Consider the following 17,355-nt stretch of genomic DNA (forward strand, 5'->3'; position numbering starts at 1 on the left):
AATACACAGCCTTAGGCAAATGTAGTGCCCAGTCAGTCATCACCCACATTGATCTGTGCCTCTGATTTTCTACTTTGAATGAACATAACGTTTGCCTACAGCAACATTGCGTGTTTTCACGGAGCGTGTAATTTTGCCCATTCCATGATGAAAATGTGCCCTTTGACTACCTCGTATAACAGCATCATTTCAGATATTGTGACACAAGACCATAGGCTTTGTAAAAGAGGTTTCATTTACAGAAGAAACAGATTTACAAGATTGTTTCTATGGCATAATGTGTGTTCAATATACAACAGCATGACATCAAGTCAATAGTGAATCTCATGATCAAACACTGATCTGCAAATTTATACCAATTCTTGACCATACAACAACAAACACGCATGCACACACACGGTGAAAAGTCACAAATAATATTCAGTACATTACATCGTTTCAAACATTGTTTCACTGTTTCATTTTAGTTTTTTCCCCCGACTCATCATCCCAGTCTACAATCAGATCATCTTCATCAAAGTTGGAGGAGCTGAACATAGACAGGCCAGAGAAGAGGCCTTTAGAGCCCAGCTCAAAACACTTTCTCTTTTTAGGGTTGACAGCAGAATCTATAGCAGGGTTTTGGCCCTTACTGTTAAATGTCTGGAAGTCTTTGTCTCCACTAACTCTTGCCTCAGTCCTATCCTCTGTAGAGGCTTTAGCTTGCATCCCTGTCCTCTGCTGTATGCTGGTGATAGCTTGTGTCCATGTGTCCTGCTGCCCTGCTTTAAGCTCTATGGACGAGGTAACCTGAGCACCTGATGTAAGAGTTGTTATTAGGTTTGTTACTTCCTTGTCCTTTGTGGTTGTGAAGGAGAACCTGGAGAGTTTGGCCAGGGTAGAGGCCGCCACAGTGGGCTTTGGGTGGTCTGGCTGTAGTGGTGGAGGGTCTGTGGGGGTTGTGAATGTAGTTCTGTTCTCACCTGGAGCAATTCTGCTCAGCAACTGCTGGCGTTTCTGCTCTGTCCCATGATCCCCCCCATCACCACCTCCCTCCACCGTGGGACCACTGATCTCTGGGTTCATGTCACGTGACACCTCAATGGGAAACTCTTTCTCCTCAGACTGAACCCTCAGCTTCTTGGCAGAACTGCTGCCCTCTGCTGGCTTGTCTTTGTAACACTGTTTCTCACTCTTTTTCTTTTCCATTTTCTCTTTCTCTCTAGCTGAAGAAACTGTGTTATGGTTTTCTCTGTTATGCATCTTTGCTCTGCTAGGTGGACCTCTATTCTCTGTGTGAAAGTCTGAGCTGTCAGTATCTGGACAGAGATGTTCAGTGTGGGTCATCTTCTCTCTGGGTTTAAATGTGAACCCTGTAAACTTAGAGTGCAGTTCTTCTCCCCCTGCCCCCACAGTACCAAAGAGGTCCTGGTCTCCAGACGGGAGGTTACAAGGGACATTGTTCTTTTTTGAGTTGCGTTTCTTCCCTGCTACAGGTGTGCTGTGGGAGGGCAGGGAGTCTGTGGAGAAGGCCTGCGCCACATCTAGATGGTCTATGAGGTCTCTGCTGGTGCTGATGTTGCCTCCCACAGCTTTGTCTCCCTGAAGGGGAACATGAGTCATTGCTCTGAGCCGTTTGTCTCGCAGCTTCTTGGACACCTTCTGTACCACAGAACAGGATCTGTCTTCCGCTGCTGCTGATGCTGTGCTTTTACTGCTCTCCTTACAGCTCTCTACCACCTCCTCCTCCGCAGTTATACTGGGTGTCTTATCGCACACAGGTGCTCTCCCACTCTCCTTGTGTGCAGCACCGCTGTTGCCCGGCAACGACACAGCGGGGTGTTTTGGCAGGGTTCGGGCCTGCTTTGAGAAGGAGTTGTGGTTGTGTTGTGTGGATGTTGTGATGATCGGCGAGCTGGCATGTCCTCCCCCCACTGGGCCGGCCAGTGAGTGGAACCAGTCCAGTCCACTCTCTGAGTCTGTGGTGATGTCAGAGTGCCTTGGACCTCTTGTCTGGAATTTAGAACTCTTGTGATGATAACTGCTGCTCAGATCACTGTGCTGCTTTGCAGGCAGAGGAGAACCTTTTTCTGTTCCTTTAGGGGAGCCTGGCCCATTATTCTGCAGTCTAAAGAAAACACAATGACTCTTACATGAAGGGGGTTGAACTCAGTATTTTCACTGGGCTAGGGTTTAGAGGTAATATGTTGGTGGGGGAGTTGTTATAAGTGAGATTTATTCTGATGGTGTAGAAGACAATAAGCTAGAGAATGCATTACTTATAAGCAATATTTACTTTTTGTCCTGTTCTACAAAGTTGAATCATCACAAACCTTGTTCTTTAAGATTTCACAAGTATAATGTCTCACCTTGAGAGCCTGTCCATCTCCTTGTAGAGGAGGTGAGGCATCTGGAGGCCCTCCAGAACAATTTGACACTGTGTCTGGTACTGCTGACTGGGGTTGTCAGGGAATGACGTGTGAAGAGCATTCACATCTCCCAGGAGAGCGCCCCCCTGAGGCACACACACACACCTCACTGAAACTTCACCTTACATTTTGTATTATGTCATGTGTTTCAAGTCATGCTGAAGGCATTACAGTTTACATTCAATGTAACTGTAAAATGTAACATGTTATAAATTGAGTAGTTTGGGTGTTGGATTCTGATTGGCTGAAAAAGCATTTCAGTTGTGTGTGTATATGAGACAATATACCATGGGTATGATGCAAAAATACTTGTTTACTGTTCTATTTATGTTGGTAACCTGTTTATTATATCAATAAGAAACCTAAAGAGGTTTGTGGTATATGTCAAATATACCACGGCTAAGGGCTGTATCCAGGTACTCAGCCTCATGTCGTGCATAAGAACAGCCCGTAGTCGTGATATATTGGCCATTATAAACTGGGTGGTTCGAGCCCTGAATAGTGTTTGGCTGAAAGCCGTGGTATATCAGACCGTATACCATGGGTATGACAAAACATTTATTTTTACTCTTCTAATTACGTTGGTAACCAGTTTATTATAATAGCAATAAGGCACCTTGGGGGTTTGTGGAATATATACCACATCCCCTTGGGCCTTATTGCTTAAATATACCACATCCCCTTGGGCCTTATCGCTTAAATATACCACATCCCCTTGGGCCTTATCGCTTAAATATACCACATCCCCTTGGGCCTTATCGCTTAAATATACCACATCCCCTTGGGCCTTATCGCTTAAATATACCACATCCCCTTGGGCCTTATCGCTTAAATATACCACATCCCCTTGGGCCTTATTGCTTAAATATACCACGTCCCCTTGGGCCTTATTGATTAAATATACCACATCCCCTTGGGCCTTATTGATTAAATATACCACATCCCCTTGGGCCTTATTGCTTAAATATACCACATCCCCTTGGGCCTTATTGCTTATTTCATGTTAGAATGTAAAAAAGTGTAGCTTCCTACCTGCATAGAGCACTCCATGACAGAGACAACAACAACAGCATCCTCCACAGTGACAGTGTCTCGAAACATCAACCTGGCGTGTGCTGCCAGGATCAAGACAAAGATCATGAGCTTCATGACCACATCATATCAACAACAACTATAGCATAAAACATTCACATAATAAATATGAGTTTGAACACTTTCAGTAACTACTAAACTCCTTAGTAACTAAACCAAACCCAAAGGAATTCCGAAGGAAAGACATTAGATGTGTAATGTAAAATGCTGTCCCACCCTCAGCAAGGCGGCTGAGGCTCTCCAGCATGCGGATAGTGGTGCGGGCTGCGTTCCTGCTGTCGCTCTGCCTCTGCAGCTGGTAGTAGCGGGACAGGATGGAGTTGGCCTCCTCAGACACATGCGGCTGCAGCCCCTTGATCAGGCAGAAGTAGGCCTTCATCTTCTCCATGCTCCACAAAGAATCCTCCGACTGACAGGGAGCTCCTGAAGGGCAGATGAAGGTATTTGGTATTTTATTAGGATCCCAATTAGCGGTTGCGATAGTAGCAGCTACTCTTCCTGGGGTCCACAGAAAACATTCAATAATACAGAACATTAATAGACAAGAAGCGCTCAAGGACAGAATTACATACATTTAAAACATCACAAATCAGTACATACACAAAATGTCTAGGTCAAACAGGGGAGGTGTTGTGAGGTGTTGCTTTATCCGTTTTTTTTAAAACCAGGTTTGCTGTTCACTTGATCAATCTTTGACGGAAGGGAGTTCCATGCAATCCTGGCTCTATAAATACTGTATGTTTTCTTGAATTTGTTCTGGATTTGGGGACTGTGAAAAGACCCCTGGTGGCATGTCTGCTGGGGTAAGTTTGTGTGTCAGAGCTGTGTGTAAGTTGACAATGCAAACAATTTGGAATTTTCAACACATCAATGTTTCTTATAAAAACAAGAAGTGATGCAGTCAGTCTCTCCTCTACTTTTAGCCAAGAGAGACTGGCATGCATAGTATTGATATTAGCCTTCTGATTAAAGTAATGAGCAAGATGCAGGGTTGTATTTATTATTTACCAGACAGAAGAAAACTAACTGAAACAGGATGGGACTACCTAAACTTGTCCAATAAGAATAGTTTTTTGTTGCAAAACGTTTTGTCATAATGAATAGGACCCAGCCTTCCGTAACCACAACTCTCTGAGTGATCGTCTTGATAACGACCTAGAGCACTAATTAAACTGGGACGATGCCAGAGACTTTACATCATTGGCATTTTCATTCAACATAGCTCTCTTCCTTATGCAAATACTGTGGGAATTATATTATGCAAATGATCAAATGCTGTCTTTCTGGGGAGAGAAATGGACTTTTCTAATGAAGAGCCCAGAGGAGGTCTCAACTCTAATTTGCAGTGTAGCTTAACTCAGCAATATGATATCCCACTGATTCCTCAGATGACCTATGTAATTGGTGGATATCTCAGGCGCTAAGCGCAGGATTATTACACTCCACTTCTAGAGGACTGGTTTCTTTAATGACTGTTCTGTACTTCAACTGATCATATATATAATATGCCATTTAGCAGATGCTTTTATCCAAAGCGACATTCAGATGAATTTATGTCATTAATTGACCAGAGTCCTGTTTCTCCAGGGTCTGGACCAGTTTCTATCATTATGAAGCCAAAACGCAGTGTGGTCTAAAAACTGGTGGATGTGAACACACTAGCTCTTCAGAGCCTGTTCTCTCTCTCTCTATAAGGACTCTGTATAAACACCTTTGTTGTGCAGTATGAAGGAGGAGATGATGCGGTCCCACTCAGGGTTCTTGGTGTCCAGTAGGACCAGGACCAGGTCAAAGCGGCTGAGCAGGGGGCTGGCCAGGGCCACGTTGACCGACAAAGGCACGTTTGGGTCGTACTGGCCCTTAGGGTTGGTGGCAGCCAAGATGGTGGTCCTGGTGTTCAGTTTACACACCATGCTGGGTGGGACAGAGGGAAAGAGACCCCACAAAGTCAATGAAGGAAATAGAAAGATGCTTTATGCATGTCAGTCATTATGACCCTGCTTCAGCCCATAACAGAAGTGAGTGCAAGATAAGATTTTTCCTTACCCTGCCTTGGCCACACTGATGGTTTGCTGCTCCATGGCTTCGTGGATGCTGGTGCGGTCGTGCTCTTTGATGCTGTTGAACTCGTCGATACAACACAGGCCTCCATCAGACAGCACCAGTGCTCCTGCCTCTAGATGCCACTCCCCGGAGTCCTTCACTGCTGCCACCGTCAACCCTGACACACAACACATATTCCTTTTTTGACTAACATAAGTGGTTATTTCAGTGATTCCTTTAAGCAAAGTGAACTGTTTCAGATGAACCAGCAGAGGGCAGACAGACCTGCGGTAGTGGAGCCGATCCCAGCAGTGAGGACTGACCGGGGAGTGATCTTAGCAGCGTACTTCAGAAACTGAGACTTCCCTGTGCCTGGGTCTCCCACCAGCAGAAGATGAGACTCACCTAAACCAGAAACATATTACAAATCTAGAATCCGATATTAACATCGACACCAATAGAGTTGCAGTTTGTGAGGCATGTAAGAGAAATTGGTCCACATTTGGAACAAGGATACATACCTCTTACCTTCGTTCCAGAAGGATCTATTCTTTGCACCCCACCTGCTAACACCATGGCAACAGCTAACTTAACTACATACATTCCAAACACTTGTGGGCACATGCTCATGAGAATCTGGTTCCTGCCTTCAGAGAGAACATGGAAGAAGAACACCAATCAAATTCCATACATATTTCATGTGCATCTCATCTCATATAGTATTTATCATGTAATAATGACTTAAATACATTAAAAAGTAGTATCTAAATCTGTATGGCAACAGTTTTAATTATGGGGATTGGGGAGGTATTACAGTCGAGTTATTATGTACCAGTTATAGGGTCATGTTTGTAATTGTCCCAGAACTCCTCAAACTCCTGCTGCATGTCCTCTAGGACCAGAGCTGCCATGGTCTGCTCATTGTTCACTTCAATTAAATTGGCTTTCAACACCAGATCCAATTCACAGCGTGCGTCCTCGTACAGGGGCTTCCATCGCTGACGAACTACTCCATACACTGTAACATCATCACCTGAAAAAATGTCATCACAGATTGAATGTTGGGACTGAATTTCTAGGATATCACAATGTGATGACACTAATCCCTTTAAAAACATTCATGTTCATCTACTGTGACTTCATCTTGGGTGAAAGACAATCATATGGTATTGTGATGTTATCACACACAACATGACACCACAATGTAACATCCGTACATCATACAGTATTATGACATCATTGGTAATACATCACAATGTGGAATTCCAATACTCAGTGATGTCACAATCTACCTAACACAATGATGTCGCCCTCTGCAAAACAAATTCCCATAATACAGTATGACAATATCCTTTATGTAACAATCCCACTGTGATGTAATTTCCAATACATATGTCAACTGTGATATCATAGTGACAAATGACATCATAGTGACCAATGTTACCTGATTTACAGCTGTCTACCAGATCATCCTCCAAAATGACCACCATGGAGCGAGGAATACTGCCCACAGACAACCTCTGGGCCTGGGCACAGAACAGCAGGGAAAGAGGGGTGCAGTTTGATCAAATATAGGCTTACAATGTGTTTGCAGATGTTATTCAAAAGGGTTAAACAATGTGTAGACAATAATTAAAACAAACAGTACTAGAGCCCCTTAGCCCCAAGTCAGTCAGTCACCTGCTCCTGGATCTTAATCTCCTGGTAGTCCCTGCAGGCTGCCGGGGTGGAGCTGCCTGACAGGCAGGTGAACTTGTTGGAGTTACAGAGGTCCTGGTTGGGGCAGCTGGTAGGGGGAACAAAGCTATAGTACTGCTCAAAGTCAGCCTGCAGGGAGAACACATGACGGCACTTAGAGCACATATAGTCCCTCTCGTACTCCAGAACCTTGGCCACACTGGTGCGGATGACCGTGCCCGTGACGGACAGGAAGTGACCAGCGTCCCGAGACTTGGGGATGTTCTCCCTGGTGAGCTCCGGACACACAGGAAGACCTGAGGCGTGATGACATACAGCAATGCAGAGGGATGTTAGGGTTATGGACATCAAACAGATCAAGGAGCACTGGACAAGACATCAAAACAATGATCAGAATTGACAACACGCTGTACCATCTTTCCTGGAACTCAAACAAAGTTCAGCATTCCTTGTCATGCTCAATATTAACCACCAGATGGGGCTCTCTACCCACTATTGTATTGAAGAGAGATGTATCGCATGCATCTTGCACTGTGTTGCATGAGTCAAATTAAACAAAAAAATATTAAATAATGAAAACATGCGTAGCCCATTACATAGCCTTACTGTACATCTGTCAAGTTGCCTACAGTATTATATTGGATAAAAGTACCTAACGCAGAGAACTCTAAGAGGGCACGACAAAACCTATTCCCCCTCAGGAGACTGAGAAGATTTGGCCTGGATCCTCAAATCCTCAATAAGTTCTACAGCTGCACCATCGAGAGCATTCAGACTGGTTGCATCACCACCTAGTATGGCAACTGCTCGGCCTTCGACCCCAAGGTGCTACAGAGGGTAGTGCGTACGGCCCAGTACATCACTGTGGGGCCAAGCTTCCTGCCATCCAGGACCTCTATACCAGGCGGTGTCAGAGGAAAGCCCTACAAATTGCCAAAGACTCCAGCCACCCTAGTCATAGACTGTTCTCTCTGCTACTGCACGGCAAGCGGTACCGAAGCACCAAGTCTAAGTCCAAAAGGCTTCTTAACAGCTTCTACCCCCAAGCCATAAGACTGCTGAACAGCTAATCAAATGGCTACCCAGACTATTTGCATTGACCCCCCCATTTTTTTTTTTTACACTGCTGCTACTCACTGTATATTATCTATGCATAGTCACTTAACCTCTACCTACATGTACATATTACCTCAATTACCTCGACTAACCTGTGTCCCCGCACATTGACTCGGTACAGGTACCCCCTTTATATAGCCTCGTTATTGTTATTTTATTGTTGCGGTTTTACTTTATTTTTTACTTTAGTTTATTTCTTTAAAATATCTCTTATTTTTCTAAAAACGGACATTGTTCGTTAAGGGCTTGTAAGTAAGCATTTCACAGTAAGGTCCTTTTGTATTTGTATTTGTACACCTTTTGTATTTGGCGCATGTGACAAATAACATTTGATTTGATTTATGGGAGAAGCCTTCTTTGGTAACAGGTAGCTTTAGGCCTAAGCAGTGACCACTGAGAATCCATAGCAGACTTGTGAAGAGTCTTTTTTCCTGATAAATCTGTGGACTCGCAGACAGTCAGTGTAAAATTTAATCCCATGAACTGATAGAATATAAACGGAAAATAGGCCTTTATGGATAAAATGCAATACTCCAGCCCACCAATGTTATCATGGATTAATAGGGGCTCCCGAGTGGTGCAGCAGTCTAAGGCACTGCATCTCAGCGCAAAAGGCGTCACGACAATCCCTGGTTCGAATCCAAGCTGTATCACATCCGCCGTGATTGGGAGTCCCATAGGGCGGCACACAATTGGCCCAGCGTCGTCCAGGTTTGGCCATTGTAGGCCGTCATTGTAAATAAGAATGTGTTCTTAATGGACTTCCCTAGTTAAAAATAAATAAAAAATAGAACATACACGACATGGCCAAAAGTATGTGGACATCTCGGTGTCCAGTAGGACCAGATGCTCGTCGAACAATAGGCCTGGCTCGCAGTTGGTGTTCAAATTCATCCCAAAGGTATTCGATCGGGTTGAGGGCAGGGCTTTGTGCAGGCCAGTCAAGTTGTTCCACACCGATCTCAACAAACCATTTCCTCGCTTTGTGCGCGGGGGCACTGTCATGCTGAAACAGGAAAGGGCCTTCCCCAAACTGTTGCCAAGTTGGAAGCATAGAATCGTCTAGAATGTTATTGTATTCTGTAGCGTTAAGATTTCCCTTCATTGGAACTAAGGGGCCTAGACCGAACCATGAAAAACAGCCCTAGACCATTATTCCTCCTCCACCCAACTTGACAGTTGGCACAATGCATTGGGGCAGGTAGCGTTCTCCTGGCATCTGCCAAACCCAGATTTGTAGGACTGCCAGATGGTGAAGCGTGATTTAGCACTCCAGAGAACATGTTTCCACTGCTCCAGAGTCCAATGGCGGCGAGATCTACACCACTCCTGCCGACGCTTGGTATTGCGAATGTTGACCTTAGGCTTGTGTGCGGCTGCTCAGCCATGGAAACCCATTTCATGAAGCTTCCGACGAACAGTTATTGTACCGATGTTGCTTCCAGAGGCAGTTTGGAACTCAGTAGTGAGTGTTGCAACTGAGGACATATGATTTTTACGCGCTATGCGATTCAGCACTTGGCGGTCCCGTTCTGTGAGCTTGTGTGGCCTACCACTTCGCGGCTGAGCTGTTGTTGCTCCTTGACATTGCCACTTCACAATAACAGCACTTACAATTGACCGGGGCAGCTCTTGCATGGTAGAAATTTGACGAAAAAAGGTGGCATCCTATGACGGTGCCACGTTGAAAGTCATTGAGCTCTTTAGTAAGGCCATTTTACTGCCAATGGAGATTGAATGTCTGTGTGCTTGATTTTATACACCTGTCAGCAATGGGTGTGGCTAAAATAGCCAAATCCACTAATTTGAAGGTGTGTTCACAAACTTTTGTATATATAGTGTATTATCCTCTCTCTCCATCTGGCATCTCAAACAACATTGACATTTTCCATCCACATCTTCAGAGTGGTTTTATGTGAAGCACTTTCCATTTTCTCATGAGTAGACAACTGAGTTTTAAGATGCAGCCCACATACAGCGGTCCTCTCCACAGAGAGACATTCTGAATTTCGAGCGAGCAACCTGTTGAAAATATTGAAGCATGTACTGGTCTGATCTTAAACATGGCCTTGTAGCAGTAACATTCCCCACCAGAACACACACAGCTGCATCACCAAGAGCCCTGCTGCTATTTGCTATGCCTTCTACATTCACGCCATGTAACCAACCAAGGAACAGCATACGAGTCGAGCACATCATCTGGCTATTTATAACACTGCTCTCTGTACTGGTGAGACTCCAGACTGCAGTACGCAATGGCTAAAGTAATTAGATGTGAAGGTTGAGCTACTTTGCAAGGCTGGCACAGACAAGGTCAATCATTACAGATTATTCCCATTTGACTATATGTCTATGCTCTTTTTTTATCATCTGCATATTAAAATCAAATCAGGCCAATCCATGTCAACCCGTTCCAGGTGTTAAACTAATGGTGTCGGTAAAACTGTGGCAGCCTGGCAGATGTCGGAACCCATAGTGCGGCTGAGTTTTGGCAGCGTTTACACAGACAGACCAATTATGATCTTTAGCCCAATTATTGGCAAAAGAACTGATCTGATTGGTTAAAATACCAATTAGTCCCAAAAAATATAATGATCGGGCTGTCTGTGTAAACGCAGCCTTATTGCTCGAGACAGTGTACATAAGAAACCCTCATTGAGTAGCTAGTTTTCCTGGGCCCCATCTCAGCTAACCATGTGTCATCTCAGGAAGTCAATACTGGGCCTGCTGAGTGATATCTGGAATGGCTTGTGTTGTTGTTACACCACGCTGAGTCTCCTGTTTCAGTCTCTTACTGCCTACTGTTCTCCTGCATTTCAGGCAGACATTCTTCCCAAGTCAACAACCAGACAGATACCTACACGGAGACAAGATGTTCATAATGTTCTCAATAAATCCTGCTGGCCAGTGATGGGTATACTGTACTTCCTATTGTGATTATTATCATTATCAAGCTGCATCAAAAGGATGCTAATGTTTTCCACTGGACAAGTGATTCAGCTATCTATGATGAGGAGCTCTAATTGTGTCTGTCTCGATTTAAATGACTCTTCTGTTGCAGAGAGCGGACTGATGAGGTGAGCCTCCAGCAGAACAAATGAAATGAACACTGCGGCCTAAACCCCTCCAGACACTGTTTTAAATGGAGCTTTCAAGCATTGCAATTAGACAGGGAGGACAACCACCCACTAACTCACAAATATACAGTACCTGTCAAAAGTTTGGACACATGTACTCATTCAAGGGTTTTTCTATTTTCTTTATTTTTTACTATTTTCTACATTGTAGAATAATAGTGAAGTCATCAAAACTATGAAATAACACATGGAATCATGTAGTAACCAAAAAAGTGTTAAACAAATCAAAATATATTTTACATTTGAGATTCTTCAAAGTAGCTACCCTTTGCCTTGATGACAAACCAGCTTCACCTGGAATGCTTTTCCAACAGTCTTGAAGGAGTTCCCATATATACTCAGCACTTGGTGGCTGCTTTTCCTTCACTCTGCAGTCCAACTCATCCCAAACCATCTCAATTGGGTTGAGGTCGGGTGATTGTGGAGGCCAGGTCATCTGATGCAGCACTCCATCACTCTCCTTCTTGTTAAAATAGCCCTTACACAGCCTGGAGGTTTGTTGGGCCACTGTCCTGTTGAAAAACAAATGATAGTCCCACTAAGCGCAAACCAGGTGGGATGGCTGCTGGTTAAGTGTGCCTTGAATTCAAAATAAATCACAGACAGTGTCACCAGCAAAGCCCCCCCACACCATCACACTTCACGGTGGGAACCACACATGCAGAGATCATCCGTTCACCTACTCTACGTTTAACAAAGACACAGCGGTTGGAACCAAAAATCTCAAATTTGGACTCATTAGACCAAAGGAGAGATTTCCACCGGTCTAATGTCCATTGCTCGTGTTTCTTGGCCAAAGCAAGTCTCTACTTCTTATTGGTGTCCTTTAGAAGTGGTTTCTTTTGCAGCCATTTGACCATGAAGGCCTGATTCACGCAGTCTCCTCTGAACATTTGATGTTGAGATGTGTCTGTTACTTGAACTCCGTGAAACTTTTTTTTTTTATAAAGCAATTTCTGAGGCTGGTATGAACTTATCCTCTGCAGCAGAGGTAACTCTGGGTCTTCCTTTCCTGTGGCGATCCTCATGAGAGCCAGTTTCATCATAGCGCTTGATGGTTTGTGCGACTGCACTTGAAGAAACTTACAAAGTTCTTGAAATGTTTCGTACTGACTGACCTTCATGTCTTAAAGCAATAATGGACTGTCGTTTCTCTTTGCTTATTTGAGCTGTTCTTGCCATAATATGGACTTGGTCTTTTACCAAATAAATATAAATAAATAAATACCTTGTAGGGGTGCTATACACAACTGATTGGCTCAAACGCATTAAGGAAATAAATTCCACAAATGAACTTTTAACAAGGCACACCTGTTAATTGTTTGGGAGAATGCAAAGAGTGGGCAAAGCTGTCATCAAGGCAAAGGCTGGCTACTTTGAAGAATCTCACGGCCTGTTCACCTCGCTATCGTCCAGAATGCAAGGTCAGTATAGGTGCATCAAAGCTGGAACTGAGAGACTGAAAAACAGCTTCTATCTTAAGGTCATCAGACTGTTAAATAGCCATCACTAACCGACTTCCACCCAGTTATGCATCCCTGCACCTTAGAGGCTGCTACCCTATATACATATACATGGAATCACTGGCCACTTTAATAATGGAACTCTAGTCACTTTAATAATGTTTACATACTGCTTTACTCATCTCATATGTATATACTGTATTCTATTCTGTTTTTTTTATTCAATGCCACTTCGACATTGTTCAATCCAATATTTATATATTTCTTAATTCCATTCTTCTTGCTCTATTAGATACTACTGCACCGATGGAGCTAGGAACACAAGCATTTCGCTACACCCGCAATAACATCTGCTAAATATGTGTATGTGACCAATAAAATTTGATTTGAAATATAAAATATATTTTGATTTGTTTAACACTTTTTTGGTTACTGCATGATTCCATGTGTTATTTCATAGTTTTGATGTCTTCACTATTATTCTACAATGTAGTAAAACATAGTAAAAATAAAGGAAAACCCTTGAATGAGTACGTGTGTCCAAACTTTTGACTGGTACTGTAGATCTCAGACGTTACATAAAGCTACATCAGCAGAGGGCCATAACTATGTATGAGGACAATTCATTCATAGAAGGGAGCAGAAAGAGCTCTCTCGTCTCTCATATTATTGACCTCTCTATGCACTTGTCTTCATGTAAATAAAGAGATTGGATAACTAATTATAAATAATTATAGCAATAACTCCAATTTGCTCTATGATAGGCTAGGTGGAACGAATTTACAACATACTGCTTATCTTTTCAGATCTATACAAGTGCCTAGGATGTAGGGGCTAGGCGTCGATTTGGAAGTGGGATAGAGCCTCTTACCTGTGATTCGGGCATGCAGGTGGTGTTTGACCTTGTGCCACCTTTGCTGTGTAGAGTTCTCTGACACTGTATTAGCGGCTCGGTGAAGGGTGTTGTCAAAGATGTTGATGACCTCGCTGGGGTAGGCGTTGAAGTAGTCGCCCACCTCCATGTTGGCTTCAAACAGTGTCATGGCGTTGATAACCACCGGGTAGTGGGCATCCTCATCAGGCTCCTGAAGGATCTGCAGGATGTCACTCCTGTGGTGCTCTGTCACATACGCCTCAAACACCTGCCCTATCATAGCTACCTGCTCTGGGTTTATCAACATCCTGGATCTGGAGGGGTGAATATGGTTTAGCTCATCTGTAGTGTCAGGCTTGTAAACTGAAGGTGACATTAATAGTAATGGCAAAGTCAGAGAGATTGACAAACAAAGAAGAATAGCAATTTAGTTGCAGAGGTGAAGTGGTGCTGACACTATTTTTGATAACTCAGGCTGGTGAAGTTATTAGAGCGTCGGACCAGTAACCGAAAGGTTGCTGGATCGAATCCCTGAGCTGACAATGTAAAAATCTGTCGTTCTGCCCCTGAGCAAGGGGGTTAACCTGTTTCCCTGGCACCGAAGACGTGGATGTCAATTTAAGGCTGCCCCCCGCACCTCTCTGATTCAGAGGGGTAGGGTTAAATGCGGAAGACACATTTCAGTTGAATGCATTTCCTTTATTAATAGTAGCTGCGGTCCATGCGTATGCGTCGGCTCTGTACTACGACAAAGATTTACGAGATACATTCGCATCAGATCAGACGCACGCGTATGGACAAGACCTAGTGTGGCCTATTTTGGAGAAACACCTAGCATTTATGGAAAAATGTTTGTCATCACTAACAACGTTTTTACTTTCGCGAGTAACTTAAGTATATTGAAGCCAGTACCTAAACAAAGTTGGAAAATAATTGCTCTATGCCATAACGCGATGGCCCAGATCTGGTTGTTTGGCTAACGTCAGCTAGCTAACAGGGAGGCAAGTTTGACAACAGCTACACATGATTCCAAAATCTAAATGTAATATGTATTAGCAAACAATATAACTTTATACGTACCCTATTTTATTGAGTGTTTTAGTTTCTCTACAGCTAGAGATATCAGCACAAGTCCCACGGACATACTAAGCACTTTGGTACTTCCCGCTGGATTCACACACTACTTCCACAGGGGGTGTTCAAACTATAATATTAAATAAACATCATAGCAATGTCTTAAAATAGTCACCATGAATTAAATACTACATTTAAAAATCAACAATAATAGAATGGAAAACACGTGGGTGTCTTTCACAAAATGTGAAAAGGCTTTTATGGAAGGAACCCCCTATCTTCTCTCACTTGGTAGTGTCTCGCCTATAGCAAAATAAAGTGCGCAGCCGCAAGGTCTTTAGATGCACATGCCAGAGTAGGGAATGTCTCGAAGGGACGCAGCTAACGTCAAAAGTGACGTCAACTTGCCTATTGCAGTCGCGTCGGGGAGAATTTTGCATTTTAGATGCTATAACCTTAACCGAATTCTCATAATCTGCTACGCAAATTCCAGTGAGAAAGTCACTTCTGTCATTAGCTGCATCCGGTTTAGTCAAAAACCAGTGGTGTAAAGTACTTAAGTAAAAAGTCCTACTTAAGTATTTTTTGGGGGTATATTTTTGGCAACTTTTACTTCACTACATTCCGAAAGAAAATAATGTACTTTTTATTCCATACATTTCCCTGACATCCAAAAGTACTCTATATTTTGACAGGAAAATCTTCAAATTCACACACTTATCAAGAGAACATCCATGGTCATCCCTACTGCCTCTGATTTGGTGGACTCATTAAACACATCTTCGTTTGTAAATTATGAGTGTTGGAGTGTGCCGCTAGCAATATATATATATTTTTATTATTATAATTTTTTATTGTGCCATCTGGTTTGCTTAATATAAGGAAATTGAAATGATTTATACTTTTACTTTTAATACTTAAGTATATTTAAAACCAAATACTTTGACTTACTCAAGTAGAAATTTACTGCATGACTTTTAGTTGAGTCATTTTCTATTAAGTTATCTTTACTTTCACTCAAGTATGACAATTGAGTACTTTTTCTACCACTGGTCAAAACCGCCACAAGCAGGACCAGAGCCATTCAGTGCCCTCTACCGGCTCTGCCCACAGAGGTAAAACTCATGCATCACCTGAACACAGTTAATACCTGTACATACTATGACCTAAAACATTGTGAAACACAATCATAGAGTTATTTTTTTTAAATCCATGAACCTTATTAAATATTTTCTGCTGAAGTTGGGATTCTATGGCACATAGTACTGTTTTGTACAAATCATACATACATTGAAAGGCCCACATAATTGACAGCACACACATGAGTAAATGTCACAATAATCAGTATTTATTAGTTAAGCATACACAGTATAATATAAATATAAAATATGCAATTTATTTTTAAAATTGGTGAGACATCATTATATCTGTGTTGAGACAACCATACAAACAGTTTAGTTCTACCAAAATTTCTTATGCGGCTGTAACAAACTATCATTACAGTGCCATCCTAAAATAAGGTACAGAGAGAGGACAATTTACTGTATACTGTATTTAAAAAATGATAGCAGCATATGTACCACTCATTACAAACTGCAAAAAAGAAAAACGTCAAACATACTCATCGGCACTGTACAAACAAGGAACCCATTCACAGTGAAGTAATCAACAGAATGCAATGGAGTGGTTGATCATTAAATAATATATATATTTTTTAAAGTCTTTTTCGTTTCGTATGGTTGACATGCTCTCGAGTTGCAAAAATCAGAAGGTGAAGTACTGGGCGAACCATTCCTGGCGCTGGGGGTCGGGGGATCCTACGGGTGACTCCTCTGTCTCAGGAGGGCTACACAGGGGGGCACACACCACAACAGCAGCAAACAGTTATACAGGACATTATTGACTAAGAAATCCTTATTGCACCTCAGGGTTGAGAGTAGTTTTTATGCTTATGTTCTGTGTTTGAAGTCAGTGTAGTCATTCATCCAGTTCAGAGGATTTTATTGAGGCAGTATATCTATAGATTTGATTATCTGCTCTCGAGTGTAAATGCTTCCTCGAAAACAATAACATTTCTGTTGCAATAATCAGCCTTTAACCATGTTAAGTTTGCTCATTTTTAAGAGAGCCTGTGGTTGTATTAACACAACCATTTCTGTTCTACATGATCATCCAACCATTGGGTTTAGTGAGATTGAATTACAACAAGACCATGTAGTTGTTCATCCTTGACTCAGGTCCTTAGGGGATTATGCTCTCTTGGTTATACAATGTGAATGCATCTATTAAAAATCCTGAATACCAAATAGTGTTTGTTCTCCTCATACTCTGTAGTTTCTGAAAAGCAAATCCAATGATAAGCCCAAGGAAAGAATGTTAGAGGGAAAATGTATTGAAAGACCACAAACTTGCCTATTGTGGTTTGTTCTATGCAGTCTACCCAAGATGTA

The 17,355-nt window shown here is 42.7% G+C and overlaps 1 protein-coding gene across 1 annotated transcript; it reads right to left on the reverse strand.

The window, feature by feature from the left end:
• Positions 1-228: 228 nt before the first annotated feature.
• On the reverse strand, positions 229-14,994 carry mcm9 (minichromosome maintenance 9 homologous recombination repair factor). The gene is made up of 13 exons (XM_038968655.1): positions 14,912-14,994; positions 13,829-14,145; positions 7,224-7,537; positions 6,988-7,069; positions 6,376-6,576; positions 6,065-6,190; positions 5,829-5,948; positions 5,547-5,721; positions 5,212-5,414; positions 3,717-3,923; positions 3,441-3,523; positions 2,349-2,494; positions 229-2,107 (listed from the first exon to the last, which is right to left on the reverse strand). The coding sequence occupies exons 2-13, from the start codon at positions 14,136-14,138 to the stop codon at positions 451-453; spliced, it is 3,624 nt and encodes a 1,207-aa protein (XP_038824583.1). The 5' UTR covers positions 14,139-14,145; positions 14,912-14,994; the 3' UTR covers positions 229-450.
• Between the last annotated feature and the right edge of the window lie 2,361 nt (positions 14,995-17,355).

Source organism: Salvelinus namaycush, chromosome 29 (assembly GCF_016432855.1).
Source record: "Salvelinus namaycush isolate Seneca chromosome 29, SaNama_1.0, whole genome shotgun sequence".
Lineage (NCBI taxonomy): Eukaryota > Metazoa > Chordata > Actinopteri > Salmoniformes > Salmonidae > Salvelinus > Salvelinus namaycush.

Bases quoted from the DNA above. Each gene is read 5' to 3' on its own strand.
- mcm9 (XM_038968655.1), bottom strand. From the start codon at position 14,138: ATGTTGATAAACCCAGAGCAGGTAGCTATGATAGGGCAGGTGTTTGAG. The intron at 6,191-6,375 runs GTACATAATAAC...TTCTCTCTGAAG, and splicing joins CAAACATGACCCTATAACTG to GCAGGAACCAGATTCTCATG. The intron at 3,924-5,211 runs GTGTTTATACAG...TCTGCCCTTCAG, and splicing joins CTTCATACTGCACAACAAAG to GAGCTCCCTGTCAGTCGGAG.